The sequence below is a fragment of the Arvicola amphibius genome, chromosome 18 (genome assembly GCF_903992535.2).
Source record: "Arvicola amphibius chromosome 18, mArvAmp1.2, whole genome shotgun sequence".
NCBI classification, from domain to species: domain Eukaryota; kingdom Metazoa; phylum Chordata; class Mammalia; order Rodentia; family Cricetidae; genus Arvicola; species Arvicola amphibius.
In genome coordinates this window covers 20,127,489-20,147,613 of record NC_052064.1, presented here as the reverse complement: position 1 = coordinate 20,147,613, position 20,125 = coordinate 20,127,489, and the positions used below count along the sequence as shown (strand labels likewise).

At 48.0% G+C, this 20,125-nt stretch overlaps 1 protein-coding gene and 1 pseudogene across 3 annotated transcripts in view; one reads left to right on the top strand and one right to left on the bottom strand.

The window, feature by feature from the left end:
• The window catches only part of Mtcl1 (microtubule crosslinking factor 1), a 116,955-nt gene that overhangs the window by 11,763 nt on the left and 85,067 nt on the right, over positions 1-20,125 (top strand). For all 3 annotated transcript variants that reach the window (XM_038315421.1, XM_038315423.1, XM_038315422.1), the window contains exon 3: positions 1,257-1,415. In XM_038315421.1, the coding sequence (XP_038171349.1) occupies positions 1,257-1,415 (159 nt within the window). The remainder of the gene's footprint in view (positions 1-1,256; positions 1,416-20,125) is intronic.
• Positions 11,991-13,549, bottom strand: LOC119803928 (annotated as a pseudogene).

Sequence of the window (20,125 nt, the reverse complement as noted above, 5' to 3'; positions counted from 1 at the left end):
GCTCACAGCCATCTACAACTCCAGCTCTGGGGGATCGACCACTATCTCCTCTGGCCTCCATGGGCACTGCACGCAAAACATGCAGGCAAAACACGCATACACATAAAATAGATAAAATTAAAAAGAAAGTAAAAGAGTTTAATTGCTTTGAGCATTGCAAGGTTTTAACCACACAAGAGCCACAGAACACATCTTGAAAAACTTGACTCTGTGGATCATCTACTGCATACAGAATTTTTATTTTTTACTGCTTTTAGGTTTTTTTTTTTCTTTCGAGAAAGGGTTTCTCTGTGTAGCTTTGGAGCCTGTCCTGGAACTCATTCTGTATATAGACCAGGGTGGCCTTGAACTCACAGAGATCAGCCTGCCTCTGCCTCCCGAGTGCTGGGATTAAAGGTGTGCGCCACCACTGTCTGGCTATGCACAACTACCACCAGGCAGTTTTAGGTTTTACATTGATTTGGCTGGCAGGAAGCATATGAGTGCTAGGAGAATTGGCACTAATGCTGATATTCCGTGAGAAGACAGTCCTATCCAGGGTGGCTTAGTCGTTATGAAAACCATTTTCTCGTTTGCAATAGAGTTTCATGTCTTAAATTATACACTGAGTATCTGTGATGCACAGTTTTGTTGTCTACTCGACACGAGCTAGACACATCTGAGAAGAGGGACTGTTGGTTGAGAAAATGCCTCTGTAATCCTGGCCAATAGGCAAGTCTGTAGGACCTATTCTTGGTTGATGATTGACGGGCGAGGGCCCAGCTCATTGCAGGTGGTGCCATCCTTGGGCTGGTGGTTCTGGATGGTATAAGAAAGCAAGCCATGGGGAACAAGTGAGCAGCATCCCTCCATGCCCTCTACTTCAGCTCCTGCCCCTACCCCGCTGCCTTCAGGTCCCTCCCTGTATTGTGGGAGTGTTAAAGTGGAATAAACCCTTTCCTCCCCGAGCTGCTTTTGGTCATGGTGTTTTATCACAGCAATAGAAACAGTAAGACTGTATTCGTTATTCAGAGTTCTTGTGTCTAAAGGGGTTCAGATCTTAGGGCATTTTAGATGTTCGATTTCTGGATCAGGGATGCTCAGCACGAAGTGCTTTCTTCGTTAAATACAAGCCTGGCGCGTATTTCCCGGGTTCTTGCTATGACTAAGCTAATGGGTTGGTCTTCCTCTGAGGCTGTCTGAATGTTCCCTTAGCATCCCCACCCGACAGACTTCATCTTCATATCCCGATGATCCTCCCCGTGTGTCCAACGCAGGTAGCCAAAGATGTGTCCGTCAGATTGCACCACGAGCTGGAGACCGTGGAGGAGAAGCGTGCTAAAGCCGAAGACGACAACGAAACTCTCCGGCAGCAGATGATCCAGGTGGAGATATCCCGACAGGCCCTCCAGAACGAGCTGGAGAGGTTCAAAGAGGTAATGCGCACACACGGGCACAGGAGTTAGGGGGCTCCTCGCGTCTTTTGTTTATGCTGGAAGACGAGGCTATTTGGCTCAGGGGCTCAGGAGAAAAGATATATATTATTTTTTTCATTGTAAATGAAAAATAAGTCACAGACACACAGATGCTAAGGAAATTCTGGAACAAAGACTGTAGGTTGCTTACAAAGCCAAAAATATTTGCTATCTGCCTTTTTACATAAAAGGCTTTGAAACTCTAGTCTAAATTCATTCCCTGTCATTTCTATTCAAGTGAGCTGACCATTAATCCCTTCAGTGTGTCTAAGTGCAGTGTGTTGTTACAGAATTAAATAGTAGCCCCCCCCCCACGCTCTGAATTTTTTCTCTTCATGTGAGCTCTGAGTAAATTATGTTTGTCTATGAAAACTCTGTTATCAGCCAGTGGCTTATGCCTTTTAATTCCCACAGTTGGGAGGCTGAGGCAGGCAGAAATCAACGAGTTCAAGGCCAGCCTGATCTACATAGCCAGCTCCGGGCCATCCGAGGCTACATAGTAAGACCCTGTCTCAAAATAGCAACGACAAAGCTCTCTGTAAATAGATTCGTGCTGCACACATACATGTTCCTTTGCGTGCACATGTCTGTGTATTATTCAGCCGATAGGATCCAACATAGATATCTATCTATAGGTATAGATATTTTCGAATGTTACAGAGTGATTATTCTAGCAGAGTAGTCTAGAAAAATACTTCATTTGCATATGGCAATGTAAATCCTGACGGCATTCGTTTTGACTTTGTTGCAAGACTGTAGCTGCAGTGTTTTCTTGGAAAACACCCCGCATACTGATGAAGTATGCAGCGCTGGGGGAGACTGGTTCACGCTGGCATGGGTGACCTGCTGATAGCCACAAGTAGCAGTTCGTGTCTTCTCGGTCCATTTGTTTCATTTAGTCATTCCCACCCAAATGTGCAGCACCCCACCTTGTTTAGGTGGGGTCCCGAGTTCTGGGGTGGAAGACGTGAAAGTATACTGTAGTCCTTCAGGGTACCCAAGGATTTTTGTAAAGTACAAACCACAGCAAAGCAACGATACTGCCACTTCTTGTGTCCCCCACGGCCTTTGCTTATGGTTTCTTTATCTCTCACCTGTCCAGCTTTCCACTAATTCCCCTGTATAACGTGAGCTCCATTGCAAGGGGCAGGGGCTTGTCTGTCTGGTTCACCGTGGAATCCTCGAGCCTGAATGTGAGCCTGAACACATGCCGGGTGAGGGAATGAGCACAGACGGCCATCACGGCTTGCTGGGGACGGGTGCGAGGCTGTAAGGTTTCCCAGCCCAGGAGGCTCGCTTCTGAAGGCTTGCTTCCAGCATGAGTACAGCGCAGCCCTTTATTGCTGCCTGGTTCGTCTTCAGGCTGGAGGAGTTTGCCCTCTAATCGTGGATTTTTTTTTTTTTTTTTGCTTTATTCACCATCACTGGTACCTTTTATCATCTGCTCTTCCTTTGGTCTTAGTTCTCTGAAACTATGCTGTTTTACAGGTCAATCCCTACCTGTGTGCACAGAAAATAATTCAGAAGTATATTTTATAAGATTGATTTGGATAGGTGTTTTGGTATTAAAATTAACTGCACACATACATACATATATTATGTATATAGTGTTACCAGGACCCCCACAGATACTGAAGTCCAGAGATGTTCAAGTCTCCTACATAAAATGCTAAACCTTTTGATAGAACTTGAGCACATTGGCATACTTTATTTAACTCTACGCTATTTATTATGTCTAACACAATATAATCACTATATAAAGAGTTGTTTTAGTAATGTCGCTTAGACATGAATCCTAAAAATCTAGGCTATGTAATCAGGTTGGCAGCAATATTTTTGGTGGACTGTTTTATACCCCTGATTGGTTGAATCTGCCCGCGTGGAGCACATGGATGCAGAAGACTGACTGCATATATATTTTAAGCAAGGGAAGAGTCTGCATGTGTTTAAATGGATTTCGTGAGACTTGGGATTCCTTGGGAGGAAGAAATGACTACCGTTGGCTTCTACAGAGGAGGCAGGGTCATCTCCGAGCCCCATGCTGGCTCAGGTCGACGTGAGGAGGAGACCAGCCCCTCCCTGTGGGTCAAAATGATACAGTGGGATAAAATGGCTCAGTAGAGACGGAATAAGTTTCACCACCGGAGTTGCCGTCAGTCCGGTGGGATGATATTTTTATACCAAACCTCTAAAGGGTTGCATAACGTACAGGACTCTCAGGAGAGTTAGACGCAGGCAGAGGATGCTGGATGAAGAGAGTGATGGAGCCAGGGATGCAGGGGTCCCAAGGTGGTGGAAGAGGGGTTGCTGGGAAATGCCAGCTGGGTCTCCGTAGGAGGAATGTTTTCACGAAAGCAAAAAAGTACGCAGATAAGTTTGGCCCTGGTGAGCTTTGTTCTTCGTGGTTGACTTCTGGCGTTTTGTAAAGAGAGGCATGATGACCTAAAAATGCACGGGCTTTCCCTGTTTTTGAATAACAGAGTCCTTCTTGCATGTAGGGGCCTGGTCTCAGAGGACCTGAGCAGCCCTGTTCCTAGGGTCCCGTAGTCGCTAGGGCTCTTGGTGGTAACAGTCACTAACTACCCTTCGCCCCCATCTTCAGTGTTTGCCACCAGCTCTGGGCTCTGTTCTGCTTTTTCGGTGATAAATTTTACGAAATTTTTGTAGTCAGGTGAACCGTTTCCAGTAGTTACAGAATTGTTGTGATGGGTTTGGAATTGCCTTGGAAGTGATGCACGTGTTTCAGGACCAAGCAGACAAGGTGGCGGTTTTATACCCCACGTGAGTGTGCCAAGCGCTGTTGATTTATACCCTTGAAATGGTTGGTTTTGTTGTGTGAGTTTTAACCTCTTTCTTTCTTTTAATTATTTATTTGTATTTTAATGTGCGTTGGTGTTTTGCCTGCATGTATGCCTGTGTGAGACTGTCAGATCTTGGGGTTACTAGACAGTTGTGAGCTGCCAGGTGAGTGCTGGGAATTGAACCCGGGTCCTCTGGAAGAACAGTCAGTGCCCTTAACCACTGAGCCATCTCTCTCCAGCTCCCTTAACCTTTTTCAAAATGGTTTTCTTCTGTCATGCTTGACCAGTGTTTTTGGGTGAAGATGTGGGGTAACAGGGTGCATGGTGTCAAGTCCTTTTTCTCCTCTCCGTCCCAGAGGTCTGACAGTGTCCTTCGGCCTTCAACAGACTTGCCGAAGACTTGTCTGACTTCTTTTTTTTTTTAATTTTTATTTATTTATTTTTTTTCTGACTTCTTAACATGACGCAGGGGCTTGGCCTTCACTCTGTCTCCCTGCCCTCCTTCCCCCACCCAGGATGCAAACTGGAGCGGGGACAGGGCTGTCAAAGGGTGACAAAGGGCTTTCCCCTCTGGTCCTCTTTAAAGGTAAACAGGCGTGTCATGGGAAACTCACTTTCTCTGTTGATAGATGGGAAGGCAAGAGGGCTGACCTACTTGGCCAGGTCTCCTGGTTGCTCTCTGTGCTTGATTACTCATGGTCCCTGCATCCAGGAACCAGGTCCTTTGCCCTGCCTTGGAGTTCAAGCTGTTTTGGTCCTGGACTTCTGTGTTGTTTCTTCACAGAACTCCCACAGAATCTCAGGAAGGGAAAGTGGGTGAGCTAGCTTAGCTTTTCGTTTTTCTTTTTTTTTTTTTTTTGAGACAGGGTTTCTCTGTGTAGCTTTGGAGCCTGTCCTGGAACCTGCCCTGTAGACCAGGCTGGCCTCAAACTCACAGAGATCCGCCTGCCTCTGCTTTCCAAGTGCTGGGATTAAAGGCGTGCGCCACCAGGCCTGGTTAGCTTCCACTTTTCGAAGATGGTCACCCTTATGCCTTTTTTATTCTACAATAACGCCCTCCCCCAGCTTTTTAATACAGTCATGAACTAGACACAAATAATACGTAGCCAGATTAGTTGGCAATTTCTAGCGACAGATACGTCACCCCAGTGAATCAGTACTGTGGAAAGGAGTGTTGAAAGACAAACTGAGTGTCAGATCCCATTGGTTGGTAGTTGTGATTTTGAGATTTAGGATGATTTCCATTTCATAAAATAGAATGAGAACCCCCACCCCTACTGGACCAGTGGTAGAGCAGTGGGTTTTGTGGCGTAGGAACAGGGAAAGAGAAGCCTGGTGGGTGGTGCTCAGGTTACTGTCCTGTGAGCAGTCACTCAGAGGGCACTGTCACATCAGTAGGGATGACTTGCTCGTGTTATTTGACTGTTTGGTCTCTCCTGGTCTCTGTCAGAAAGGCACGCAGTTGGAGTGAGGCGTGTAGAACTTTAGCCAGAGAATTTTATTGGGGTTCCTTCTGGTTCTCTGAACCTGCTGTAGGAGCTTGGTTCAAACAAACGGCCTCGTATTTTCTTTAATAGGAATCGCAGGAGCCGCCAGAAACCAGAGGCTTTTTGCAGGTCATCTTTTCCAGACCCTGGATGTGATGTCATTGTGGGGTTTGTGCTTAGAAAACAAGTGGCTGATGTTATGCTTCTGTGCGTCCCAGAGACTGTGGCTGCTCCGAGTCTGAGTGGAGATTTTCATGTAATTCCATCAGTGTGAAGCTTTACAACTTCAGCTGTAACCCATGGCAGGGAGGATAATGTATGTGTTCAGTGTTCGGATGTAAAGGTTTGATGAAGTCATATTTCTCTGTCTGTGGAGTCTACTATATTTTCACTCTTGTTCCGTTAGGTTTTAATTGATTTACAGCCAGCCCATCCTTGTGTTGCTGTAGTTTGTAAAAGTGCATTCAGTTCATTAATATGTTCAAGTTTTTTGTGTACTTTATAATTTGATCTTCTTGTAATTCGGGCTGTGTCAAACCCTTGCTTTATGTATTTTGAAGCTATATTTTAAAATCCAAGTAGATTTAGAAGCTTTGGAATTAATTACCCTAATCAGTTGGCAGGGACGTCTGTTCTACTGGCACTTGCCTGGGATAGCTTTTCTGTGGTTCCTTTAGTGTCTGATTTTCTGTGATTATGTTTTACGTTATTATTTTTTATGAACCAAAATATAGCTATTTTTTAAAAATATTTGAAGAGTATTTTTGAATCAATGAATTTAATTCATTTATGCCATGTGGCTATTAATAAATATATTGCTCTATTTTGATCATTGTATTTCATGTTCTTTATTTTCCATGCATTTTTTGATTGTTTTCTTAAATGTTGCTTTTCTTTGTTTTTTTTTAATTCTCGTGTTTCCTTTGTCATCTGGGACGCCGTACATTCTACACTGTGTGTTCTGCCGTTCATTTGACTCATATTTCACATGCATGTTTGATTTGAATTTAAAATTATCATACCTGCTTCTTTCCTGAGGAATACGCACAGCTTTTAAAGAGTTAATCAACTCTGTTCGTTCCTGTTAACATTATTGTTTCATCTTTTAAAAATCTCCCCTTAGTTGATACATCTAATAAGCAATGCTTATTTTCTTTGACTGGCACTTTGTCCACTCGTTCCTTTTCTTTCTCTTTGTCATTGCTTGTGTGTGATGTGTGCATGTTTGTGTATCTACATGTGTGTACACTAGCATGTGGAGGCCAGAAGCCAATGTGGGATGTCTTCTCTCTCTCTTTCTACCTGATTTTCTGAGACAGGTTTTCTCACTGAGCCTGCCGTGGTTTTCAACCCCTTACTCATTTTTGACACTGGAGAAGTCTTATCTTTTCTTTTTCCCCAAGTTCAACTAAGTAGAAATTTTTATTTGTTGTGTTTTATTGAGTATTTTGGCTTTATGTTGGGAAGGGTCACAATAGCTTGATACACTGTGTTGCCTAAATTGAGTGTGGCCCTGGGGTTCAGTGGAGTTTCTCAGAGCAGCAGCTTAGGAACTTTGAGTGGTATTCTTTGTCTCTCTGCTCACCACTTGGCTGTGGTCTGCATCTAGCACCCTCCCTCCTCCCCAGCACCCTCCCTCCTCCCTCCTTTCCCCGTGGGTCTGCATCCCCCTTCCCCATGGGTCTGCATCCCCCTTCCCCATGGGTCTGCATCCTCCCTTCCCCGTGGGTCTGCATCCCCCCTTCCCCATGGGTCTGCATCCTCCCTTCCCCGTGGGTCTGCATCCCCCTTCCCCGTGGGTCTGCATCCTCCCTTCCCTGTGGGTCTGCATCCACCCTTCCCCGTGGATCTGCATCCCCCTTCCCCGTGGGTCTGCATCCCCCTTCCCCGTGGGTCTGCATCCCCCCTTCCCCGTGGGTCTTCATCCCCCTTCCCCGTGGGTCTGCATCCCCCTTCCCCGTGGGTCTTCATCCCCCTTCCCTGTGGGTCTGCATCCCCCCTTCCCCGTGGGTCTTCATCCCCCTTCCCCGTGGGTCTGCATCTCCCCCTTCCCCGTGGGTCTGCATCCCCCCCTTCCCCGTGGGTCTGCATCCCCCTTCCCCGTGGGTCTTCATCCCCCCTTCCCCGTGGGTCTTCATCCCCCCTTTCCCGTGGGTCTGCATCCCCCTTCCCCGTGGGTCTGCATCCCCCCTTCCCCGTGGGTCTGCATCTTCCCTAGGACTTTGTTTATGTACTATTATATGCAGACTGTCTGACAGCCAGGGAGTCTGCAAGTGTGGATACATAAAAACAATAAAGAGCCATTGTCCTTCTGCTACAGCACAGTAAAATATCATCACTGGTGTTTTCAGACTTTATGGTTCCCCTGGTAAGCAAAGATTTGCTTGGGGGAAGAAGGCGGTAAAATTCTCTGTAGGCAGATCTTACAGGGGAGTGAGTACTCCTTAGGACACCGGCTCCAAACCTGGCGAGTCCCACTGAGGACAGCTGGGAAGAAACCAAGCGGTCTCTGGTTTCACTCGCTAGTCGTGGTATGCCTTCATGTGTGACTGAGTGTGGGAGACTCCAGCTGAGGTAGAGGAAGGGTAAGAAATCTGGTGACTCAAGTGATATCCCAGTTGTGTGCCCTGCTAAGTTAATAATGGAGTAGAAGGGATCGGGCAGGGGGAGAAGAATTAATGGTGTCTGGTTAAGTCTTTTGCCTAATACTGGAAGAGGCGGCCCATGGTGTCTGTCTGTCTCTGTGTCGCTGGCTGTGTGTGTCTGTCTGTCTCTGTGTCGCTGGCTGTGTGTGTGTGTGTGTGTCTGTCTGTGTCTTCTCTCTGTGTGTGTGTGTCTGTGTCTTCTGTGTGTGTGTGTTTGTCTGTCTCTGTGTCTTCTGTGTGTCTGTCTGTCTGTCTTTCTCTGTGTGTATACTGTGTGGGTGTACAGTGTCTGAGGCCTGCAGGGAAGTCACCTTCTTTCCCTCTGCTCCTGGGAGCCACTTCTATCTTTTATCCATACGACAACAGGTCAGGTGTCCCCAGCTGGGAAGTGCAGAGTGCAGAGACTCACAGAGAATTTTAACAGGCACCAGGCACAGAAAGGCAAGCATAAATATTTTTGAGTGCTTAAGCTGTAGCTGGCCGGCTGGAAGAGAGGGCGCCCTCAGTTCAGGAGCAGTAAACACACTAGGGGCTAATCACCACTGTGGAAGCTGAGAGTGGAGCACAGGTCACTGGGGAATGTTTCTTCTCTAAATCAAGGCAAACTTGTATCAAAGTATTAAAGTTTCTGAGGCCAGGGAATGGCTTGCTGCTCCTCCCCAGCACCCTCCTCCCCCATCACCCTCTCTCCTCCAACACTCTCTCTCCTCATTACCCTCCCTCTTCCCCAGAACCCTCCTTCCTCCCAACACCGTCCCTCCTCCTCATCACCCTTCCCCTCTTCCCCAGCACCCTCCTCCCCCATCACCCTCCCTCCTTCCCATCACCCTCCCTCCTCCCCAGCACCCTCCCTCCTCCCCAGCACCCTCCCTCCTCCCCAGCACCCTCCTTCTTCCCAATATTCTCCCTCCTCCCACACCCTCCCTCCTCCCCAGTACCCTCCCTCCTCACCATCACACTCCCTCCTCCCCAGCACCCTCCCTCCTCCCCAGCACCCTCCCTCCTCACCAGCACCCTCCCTCCTCCCCATCGCCCTCCCTTCTCCCCAGCACCCTCCCATGCTGCTGCTGGGCCCTGTGCTGGGTGAGTTTATTTGCTTTTTCACAGGAACTATGTCAGAGATCCGTGAGGAAAGGTGACTGACCTGTTCAAGTATTTGGAATATTCTGGTTTCTTAGTTTATGTTTGTTCGTCAAGTTTGGTTGTTAGAGATTGTACCAACACCGGTTTTGGTTTTTGTTAAGATAGAGAAAGAACATGGTGGTGAGGAGAATGGGGGAAGTCAGAGGTGAGCTTAGACTGTGTGTGTGCTCTTGAAGGCGTGAGCTGTGTGTCTCCTCTGTGTGCTAAGACCTAAGGGATGGGTCAGCTTCCTGCAACTCAAAACGAAACAGAAAAACAAACAAAATAACCTTGAGATAACTGACTGGTTCGTGGATTCAGAGAGTTCAACCCGTGGTCCTTGGAGGCCTGCGATGAAGTGATGTAGAGGCGCATGGGGATGCACCAGAGCTGTTTAGTCTACACTCTCTACTGGCCTCTTCAAGGGCACACTCCGGTGACTTTCCATGTCCCACCTCCTGAAGGTCCACCGTTTGGCAGGAGCAGCACAGGCTCCCAAACACACCTTCAGCCTGTTGGCTTTTTTTTTTTTTTTGGTTTTTCGAGACAGAGTTTCTCTGTGGCTTTGGAGCCTGTCCTGGAACTAGCTCTTGTAGACCAGGCTGGCCTCGGACTCACAGAGATCTGTCTGCCTCTGCCTCCCGAGTGCTGGGATTAAAGGCGTGCGCCACCACTGCCCGGCAGCCTGTTGGCTTTTACAGGACTCATAGAGTTGGGTTTATTGAGGTCCTAGCCCCAAGGGTTTCTAGGGAGTTGGGCCCACCCTCCCAGGGCAAAGCGGAAAAGCCTGGAGCTAGGCGTTTTGAATGGTCTCCAGGCACGCTGCAGCAAGGAGGAGGGACTCTCCTGAATCAGCCCTTCTCTTCCTCCCTATCTCCCTTGAGCATCTTCATTGTTGCTGGATGAGGCTGGAGACTAGGTAAGGACCCCAGGATAGGGCTCTGGAGCAGAGACAGTCAAGGCAGAGAGAACAGCAGGCAGCTCAGGTCTATCTTCAGGTAGTTGGAGAAAGGTACCTGTGCCTTCCTTTGACCCACGGATGCATCTCTGTGTGATTAATTTCTATTTTTAGAAGTGCTGAATGTCATTTCATCTAATGAGAACACTTCAGGAGGAGCAAGGGAAGGTTCTCCTTTCTAGGGAGGGTGTGAATGTGGCCCCTACCCCCCTAGGCATCTTGCTCCACCCAGGGCCTTGGCTTGTGCCTTCTGCTTCTGATCATCCCTCTACCGGTCTTGTACATTCTTTAAGATTCTTCTGGAGCCGGGCGGTGGTGGCGCACGCCTTTAATCCCAGCACTCGGGTGGCAGAGGCAGGCGGATCTCTGAGTTCGAGGCCAGCCTGGTCTACAAGAGCTAGTTCCAGGACAGGCTCTAGAAACTACAGGGAAACCCTGTCTCGAGAAACCAAAAAAAAAGAAAAAAAAAAGAAAGAAAAAAAAGAAAAAGATTCTCCTGGAAAAGCCAGCTCTGTGACGCTCCAAACTCTGAACAGACGTTTCCGGGTGGTGAAACCACTACACGGTTATTGTGGAGAACATGAGGAATGAAGGAAGCTCTTTGCCTGGAACTGGAAATATTGTATAGTTCTGTAGGGAATGAATAGAATTGCCTAGTTCTGTTAGGAATTAAGTAGTGTCATTACACAAATCACGTGGTTTATCGTCATTCAAGCAGTGTTCCTTTTCCTTTGGCTTCCCAATAAAGAGGAGGAGACCAGGTAAACAAATCCCGTAGGGTGTGTGTGTGTGTGGGGGGGGGGGGTCACTGGAAAGATAGGGTCCATAAGCATCATGCTGAGTGTGTTCCAGAAATATCAAGGTCTCCTCAGTGAGGATGTATCCGGGCTTTTGAAAGTACAGTGGTTCATCCTGCCTTATCTGTGGGTTCACTTTTCATGGTTTTTCCAGTGTTGTAGGCCAGCTGTGAAAGAAAATACAGAAGATGGAAACTCCAAAAATAGATAATACCAGTGTTTTCTTTCCAGCGCGTTGTCTCTTATTATTTTGTTAATCTCTTGCTGTGATTTATTTGCAAATCAAACTGTAATAGGTGTGATGCAGTCACATAGAATCTGAAGGGAATTTCTGAACGATCTGTCCTTAGCCTGTGCACCTACATAGATACATCAGGTATCTTTTTTTTTTTTTTTTTTTATTTCATGACAGTTTATTTCTAAAATGGGTCACAACATTAGCTTTTGGCCCACTCTGCCAAATGTACAAGCTACAAATGCATGCTCAGCAGCTGAGGGGCACACCTTAGTATCATGTCTGAAAAGTGATAAAAGCCCATATAAAACAAATATTCCAAGTTTCCATAGGAACACAGGGAAGTGTGACCCATCTCCTAGCCTTCCACACTGCATCTGCGCCAACCCTATTCTTCAAAGACATTCCAAAACTAGCGGTAATTAAGTTAAATGCCCCCCAAATCCCTTAATTCAAGCTAAACTTGCAGGTAAGAGCTACAAGAATAGCATCTACACATTGATACTAGCTGATGCACAGGCTGCTGGGTGACGGTCCATCCCGCTCTCCTGGGCACAAGACATGGGCAGAGTGCCAGGATCCTGCTCCTCCACTTCTGATGGGAAGCCATGGCTCTGGATCTGCTTCATGAGTTGCCCTACTGGCCTCGACATAACATAGTAGATAGAAGGCTTCCGGAACCCATTGAAAGTAGATGCAGCAGCAATGGTGTATGCACCCCTGTTCTCAAAGAGCATCCAGTCACCCACATGCATGTCAGGCAGGATACAGCGCTCTACAATCCCATCAAGACCATCACATGTTGGTCCTCAGATGCTGGACGAGGAATACTTCTCACCTGGCTTGGGTCTCTTCGGCAGCAGGGCCTTCACATGTGCGTGATCATACAGAATGCAGTTAAAATGATCCGTACACTCCGTTATTCACGTACTACGTGAAGGTTTGCTCCTTTGACTCATCCTCATCATCAGAGCTGGTCTGTTCCTTCCATACCATTTTTTTTTTTTGGCAATGATATTGACTGCCAGGGTGAAAGCTGACTCAACATAGTATCTGCCTGGCTCCGCTATGACTCTCACCCCAGAGTCGGGTGGGAAGTAGTAGTTGTCCGGAGCTGGGTTGGTCACATTGGTGATATCTTCAGATTTAAGCTTCGAATCCTCAGATCCAGGAAAGCCACCACCAATATCAAGCAGACACATGCTGAAACCAAATTCTGTTCCCATATTAGAGACGCGGCAGGCATCCGACAGGGCCTGCACGAAGGTCTCAGGGTCAGTACATCCACTCCCCCGCGGGAGCTGACACCAAGAACATCAATATTTAGCTCCTTTGCCCGTTCCAAGAGAAGTCTGCTGGTTTTGAGTGTGGCACCAAACTTAACACTGAGGCGACAGACTGCTTTGGAATCATCGGTGGCAATCTGCAAAACCGACTTTGCCTGTGGATGTGCTCTGGAGACCTTCATCAGCTCAACCTTGCTGTCGAATGTCATCATCTGGACTCCACTGCTGGCAGCATCCTTGATCTCTGAGACTTGTTTACAAGGGTTTGCATAGATAATCCTCTCTGGAGCCCTCCCCCCACCCAGCCCCTGCACCAACTGGATTTCAGTCTTGCTTGCACAGCACAGTCAAAACCTGTCCCGACCGCAGCTGGGCTGTTTACCATGGCTCTGTTGTCTTTTTTTTTTTTTTTTTTTTTTTGGTTTTTTGAGACAGGGTTTCTCTGTGGCTTTGGAGCCTGTCCTGGAACTAGCTCTTGTAGACCAGGCTGGTCTCGAATTCACAGAGATCCGCCTGCCTCTGCCTCCCGAGTGCTGGGATTAAAGGCTTGTCTTTACTTTTGACTGCATAAAAGGGAGTGATGCGGGGAAGAGCTTTTAGCCATCCTAGATGGTTCTTCAGAATGTCCCCAGGTCTGCAACATAGAAAACATCCTTGTCATCAGAGGAAGAAACTTCATTAATCTTTTGGTCCAGAATGTCCTTGGCTGTAAAGCCTTTGTCGAGGATATGACGGTCAAACTCTTCCTTCTTAAAGCTGTTCATGGTTCTCGATGTGCCTACACAAAAATACTAGAGATGGAATTAGATTATTGCCAGCTCCTCACCAGGCGAGCTGTCCAGGAACTCTGAGCGCTGTCTCCTTAGAGCGGTGGAAGCGGTCTCAGAGCGCACGGACAGGGACTGACATCATCGGGCATGTTTGCACAAACGGAGATGATGATGATGATGATGATGATGATGATGATGATGATGATGTCATCATTAGGTACTACCTTCACTTGGGATCGCCTTTGTGAGTCACAAATCCAGTCAGTGATGGACCACATGCTTACAGCCGTGCTTGCTTTCTCCATACACCCCTTCCTAGCTCATCTTAATCTCAAACCTGGAGAATCTCCCATGGGACAAGGGTGCTCATGAGAGGACAGGACAGATGTTTGGGGTCCTCTGCATGGTCTCCAAGCCGCTGGCCGTGGAGACTGTAGGTCCTCTATCTTTGGGGAGCAAAGGCAAGGAAGGAGCCACTCAAGGATGTTTATGTTAATCTGGGTAAGGGTGTGGCCATATGGAGAGCTTGCCAACCATGTGAAGAAAAAGACCAGGTAAGCAAAGGTCAAGTTATCATCAGTCGCCAATGCTATAACCAGCCATGCTTTTGCAGCAAAGCCTTCTGTGACTCCGAAAGCAGAGAGAGTATGAGGCCACGGCAAGCTTCAAATCCCCATACCCTCCCTGCTCCAGGCAGCTTTCCCAGCTGGTCATGCTTGATTTGCATCTTTTTATAATAAAAATGGTTAAAATACTAGTGAAATTGTCCATGAGTGATAGTAGCAAATAATTGGCGAGAATTTCGTATTTTAGGCAAGTTGGGCAGATGCTGAATGTAGGTAGCCAGGGACCTGGCCTTTTCAGCTGGCATCTGAGGGTCAGGAAGCCTTACAGAGCTCAGAGGTCTCCGTCTGATGCTTTCTAGCTCAGTATCAGCCTTGAATTTATTGTAGCGCCCCCGCCTGGCCCCGCCTGGTCTTGGATAATGGATCACTGTGAGAACACCTCATCCATTTGTCTTAGACGTGGTCTGCCTTGAATTTGCATCCCAGGGCAAGGAAGGCAGCCGTGTCTTCCATAGCGTTGTGTGCTAGTGTCCGTGGGAACATGACATTTTATTTCCCGGGGATAAACACCCGAGGTAACAAACAGTTCCTGGGTTGTGTAGGAGTTGCACGTTGAACTCTGTAGAGAAAATCCTCAGGGTGGCTGTTCCCACTCTGATGCTCGGGCATCCCAAGGTCTCCACACCCTCGACAAGCATAGGCAACACGGTTTTTGTTTTGGTTCGCGACTGTTTCACCTCCTAGCTCTGGCTATCCTGGAACTCACTGTGTAGACCAGGCAGGCCTTGAACTCCCAGAGCTCCTCCCTCTCTGTCTCTCAAGTGTTGGGACTAAAGGACCCAGCAGGCACGGTTTTCAATAGTTCTGCCAGTGACGCCAGGCATCTTTTCGCATGCCGTTTCCCATCTGTGTCTCGTTTGGAAAACTCTCTCCGTGTGTTTCTCTCATTGGATTTTGCAGTTGGATTCTCTATTTATTTTACTTCTGTGTTTTGAGAGTTCTACTCGCGTTCCCGACACTGTCCTTTGGCAGACGCACAATTCACAAACAGAGTCTCCGTCTCTAGTTTGTCTTACCCTCTCCACGGGGTCTTACGCAGTCCTAAGCTCTTCATTTCGTTTCTGATGGAGTCTCGTTTATAGATGTCCCCTTTTATGGTCACGGTTTTAAGAGCTTTAAGAGCTGAAGACCTAGCTTTAGACGGAATGTTTTCTGTGTCCCTCCTTCCCCCACTTTAAGATTTTATAGTTTCAGCGACTGAAGAAATGGCTCACTGGCTGCTTTTCCAGAGGTCCTGAGTTCATCTCCCGGCAACCGCATGGTGACTCAGAACTGTCGGTAACAGGAACTGATTTCCCCTTCTGCTGTGTGTGAAGATGGAACACTTATATACATAAAATAAGTAAATATTAAAAAAATTAGTTTCACATTTAGGTTTACAATTCATTTGGAGTTAACATTTTACTTGAAATGGATTAGATCCTGGGCTTTGTTTATTTGCTTTGTTTTTTATATGTACCAGTGGCCGGCCAGCCCCAGCACCACACATGGGAATGATACCTTCTCTCCATTTGGATTTTTTTTTTTTGTACTATTGTCAAATATTAGTTGGCATGGTTGTGGCACACACCTTTAATCCTAGCGCTCAGGTGGCAGAGGCAGGCAGAACCCTGTGAGTTGAAAGTTAGCCTGGTCTACATAGTGAGTTCCAGGCCACCGAGAGCTACATAGTGAGCCTTTCTCAAAAAACAAAACAAAACAAAACAAAACCACCCACCAAAAATTAGCTGGGCATATTTGTGTGGCTCTGTTTCTCATTCTCTACAAACTGCACAGGCTTGATTCTCCAACAGTGATGCTGATGTTCTCTTAAGCTAGCCAGGGATGTGCGTATCTGTTCCCTCACAGGACTTTTGGACTGTCAATCACATCTTAGCCTTGCGGTACAAATGCTTGTAGCCCTCCCCTGCCTGTTGGGCACTCATTAAACATCTGTAACTTTTGAGCCGGGCGGTGGTGGCGCACGCTTTCAATCCCAGCACTCAGGAAGCAGAGGCAGGCGGATCTCTGTGAGCTTGAGGCCAGCCTGGTCTTACAAGGGTGAGTTCCAGGACAGCCAGCGCTACACAGAGAAACAGGAAAAACAAAACAACAACAACAAAAATTGTTTCTCTTGCTCAAGAAAGAGCCCTGTCATTGTTCAAAAATCTCTTCCTAAGGGGTTTCTGATTCTGAAAGTGATGACCTCGAGACAGTAATTCTACTGTAGGTTAAGTCTGCTTTTTTTTGACAATGGCAATGAGTCATAAAAGCATCATGTTTGGCCTGTGGTAAGCGGGGCTGCGCTTGATTGTAAGGTTCCTGAACATCCAGCCACGCTCCGCTGGGCTCATGCAGTGCCAAGTTGGCCCTGTGAGCTGGTGGAGCCTCACCCACAGCATCGCGGTGCCCTGGAGGCCTCTCAAGGCAATGGCTGTGCCCTGTGGGTTGGCTGCGTTAAAGCATCGGTGTGGTTTATACACCTTCCTAGGGATTTAGGCTCCAGCCACTTCTTCCTTTCCAGCCCTCCAGCCCCCATTTAACGAGAATCTTTCACCGAAGGCAAGCTTCCTCCTTCTTAGTTTATACAGCTTGGTTAGTTGTGTTAATGGAGGAACTCCATGTGGGGATGGGGGCTCATGGTTGTGCTTATTTGTTGCCCACACTGGTTTCGCCAGGCTCAGGGAACATGGGAAGTGTGGGGTGCCCATCAGATGCTTGGGCATCAGTATACGGGTGCTGTTCATCTCGGGGTGCTGGTGTAAGTGGGTTGTTGAGGCAAAGCAGTGTGGTTATTGAGCAGCTGTTTCTGTTTAATTCAGAGTGTCAAGGATAGACACCTGGGGTTTCTTGCCCGTGTCGTTTGGCCTCATCTCTTCCAGTGGGAGGAGGGGAAGAGAGTGGCGTAGGAAAGGCAACAAGAGTGTTTGGAGGAGCTTTGGGGGTGGGTGCTGGACACCTGGGGACTTCCAGACAACCTCAGTTGCGGAGACCAGGCCCTTGGAGAGTTCCCTGTGCGTGTGTGTGTGTGTGTGGTGTGTGTTTGTGTTTATTCACACAAATGGCATCGCTGTTGCTTTCTCCTGCCTGAGAGGAACATGAACTAATTGCTGAAAAACTCTTCCCTGGGATTGATCGTTTTAAGATATAAGACCCATGAACATTTAAAGGTGCAGCCGTATGCGGCAGGACCCTGTGACTCTGAGTGATGGAGAGCGCAGCATCCCACCAGCGTCCCACGGCATCCCACCAGCGTCCCACGGCATCCCACCAGCGTCCCACGGCATCCCACCAGCGTCCCACGGCATCCCACCAGCGTCCCACGGCATCCCACCAGCCTCCCACGGCATCCCACCAGCCTCCCACGGCATCCCACCAGCCTCCCACGGCATCCCACCAGCCTCCCACGGCATCCCACCAGCCTCCCACGGCATCCCACCAGCCTCCCGTGGGAGGAGAGTCGGAGGGATCCTTCTCCCCAGTGAGCCTGCGTCACCACGGGGGGGGGGGGGGGGTCACCAGGGCTATTTGCCTTTAGTTTTAAAGGCATGCCAAGCATTTCCTGTCTGTTTTCAGCGGTTTGGATGCAGGCATTTTTGGGTCAAGGTTATTGGGCTTATTTGTAAACAAATGCTATCTTTGTGATCACTGAAACACTGAGGCCCCCACGTCACGGAGCCCCCACGTCACGGAGCCCCCACGGAACCATCGTGGTGTTCATGAGGGGGTGGCTGTAGGAGGAATTCATTCCCAGTATCCGCTCAGAACAGGCTTGCTCAGCCTCTGAGCGCGTGACATATTGGATGGGTAATTTCCTGTGGTAGGAGCTGTCCCCAGGGGATGTCAGACGCGTCTCTCCCACTAGATGCTATCCGTGCCGCCACAGCTCCAAGCTTGGGACCGTCAAAAAAAAAAAAAAAAAAAAACCAAAAAAAAAAACCAAAAAAAAACCACGTCTGCAGATATTTCTCAGTGTCTTAGGGCAGGGGTGCAGCTCGACTTGCCCTCTCTTGAGAACCACTGACCTAGACACGTGTGTGGGAAAGCCAAGTTGTCCGTGTGTGTGTGTTTGCCATCCACAGGGGCTGCCGGTTCCTTCCTCTTGAAGGGCTTGACTGCCATGATTGAAGTGGCAGAACAGGGTTCTGTTTTGCGTCACAGAAGCGCATTCTTACTTCCAGGCTTCCATCTGGTCTTGCATCTTATCTTGTTCCTCAGCTCTCCTGTGGAAACTGAAGAGTAGTCATTGTGCATTTTCTCAGGGGTGGGCTGGCCTGTGTGCTTTCTTTTGTTGTTGTTGTTTGTGTTGTTTTGTTTGTTTTGTTTTTTGAATCAGCTAGATGAGCATCAGGTAGCAACCACTTTCTCCTCTGCTCTCACCTCTTGCAAAGCTTTGTAAGACGCCCGTGAAATAATTGAGGTGATACTTGGAGCTCTGTATCTAGGAAGATCCTGAGGGACGTCCTTGAACAAGTGGCTTCTTTGTAGCATGGGTTTCTTGGATGGGGAAAGAGTGCTTATGACGGATTGAGTCTTGGGCGCCATGCTGTTTGGCCCTGATTGCACATCAGAACCGCCAGGTATCTCTGAAGACTCTTGATACCCTGGCCTAATTTAGGGTTCTTCGAGGTGGGACCGGGCTTCTGTGGTTTTCGCAACTCCCAGGTCAGTGGAGTTTAACAAGGGTGTACAACTCCATAGTTGTATTGCTCCCTCTTTGTAGTTTAAGTGTGTTCCACCTGAGGGGAAGTGCAGGGTTAGAGTCAAGAAGGGTAAAATACTAGTTGCCCCAAACTGGTGCTTTATGCGGTTGAGGTTTTGTTTAGGGTGGCTTGTTTAGGCAAATGACCTCTTTGCATCAAAGTGGAGGCCCAGGCAGACATCATAGCTACTGTGGGTAATTACTGTAGTGAGTTAGGAAAGTGCAGTCGTGGGTTTTATATTTTTATGACTTCTGAAGTTGTAAAAGGACAATAACGCCATCTGTTTGTTTCCTTTCCAATAATTAGAAACCAGAGGCCACAGTTCTAGTGTACAGGAAGGTGACCTGTGTCAGAAGTTCATTTAAAATCAATACTCATCATACTTGATTCTACCCGTCTCTGCCATCTTGGCTTCTCCTTTTCTGCCCTTCCCCCTGGAGTCCTTCCTCCAGCCTTCCTGGTTGCAGGTGGTCCTGCCATTCCAGGTGGAATGTGACAGGACTGGAACCCATCACAAAGTAGCCAATCAGGTGCTGTTATCTCTGCCTTCTTCCTTTTTTTTTTTTTTTTTTTTTTTGGTTTTTTCGAGACAGGGTTTCCCTGTAGTTTCTAGAGCCTGTCCTGGAGCTAGCTCTTGTAGACCAGGCTGGCCTCGAACTCAGAGATCCACCTGCCTCTGCCTCCCGAGTGCTGGGATTAAAGGCATGCGCCACCACCGCCCGGCCCCTTCTTCCTTTTCAACATCCCATCAGGTCAGACATGGTGCACCCCTTTAATACCAGCATTTGGGAGGTAGAGGCAGGCAGATCTCTGTAAGTTCCAGGCTAGCCTGGTTTACAAAGTAAGTTCCAGGACTGCCAGGGCTATGTAGAGAGACCCCCCCCCCCTTTTTTTTTCCAAGACATGGTTTCTTTGTGTGTTTCTGGCTGTCCTAGAACTCACAGAAAGCCACCTGTCTCTTCCTACCTAGTCCTGGGATTAAAGATGTGGACTACTACTGCCTATCCTGAGAGACTTGCTCTTTAAAAAGAAAAAAAAGCCATAGGATCAGGGCAGCAGGATGCATTTTGCTTTAGGAAGAGTTAAGAATGGTTGACCAGCCTAGTTGGACTTACACTGCACATTTCTAAGAACGCCAGTGGAGATGGGTGGAGATGGGCGGGGCCAGACCTTCACCACCAGCGGAAGCTTCCGAGCTGGTAGGGTGTGGTTCACTGTGATCTAAGTGCCGGTCTTTTTCCTTCTCAGCACAACCCAGTGAT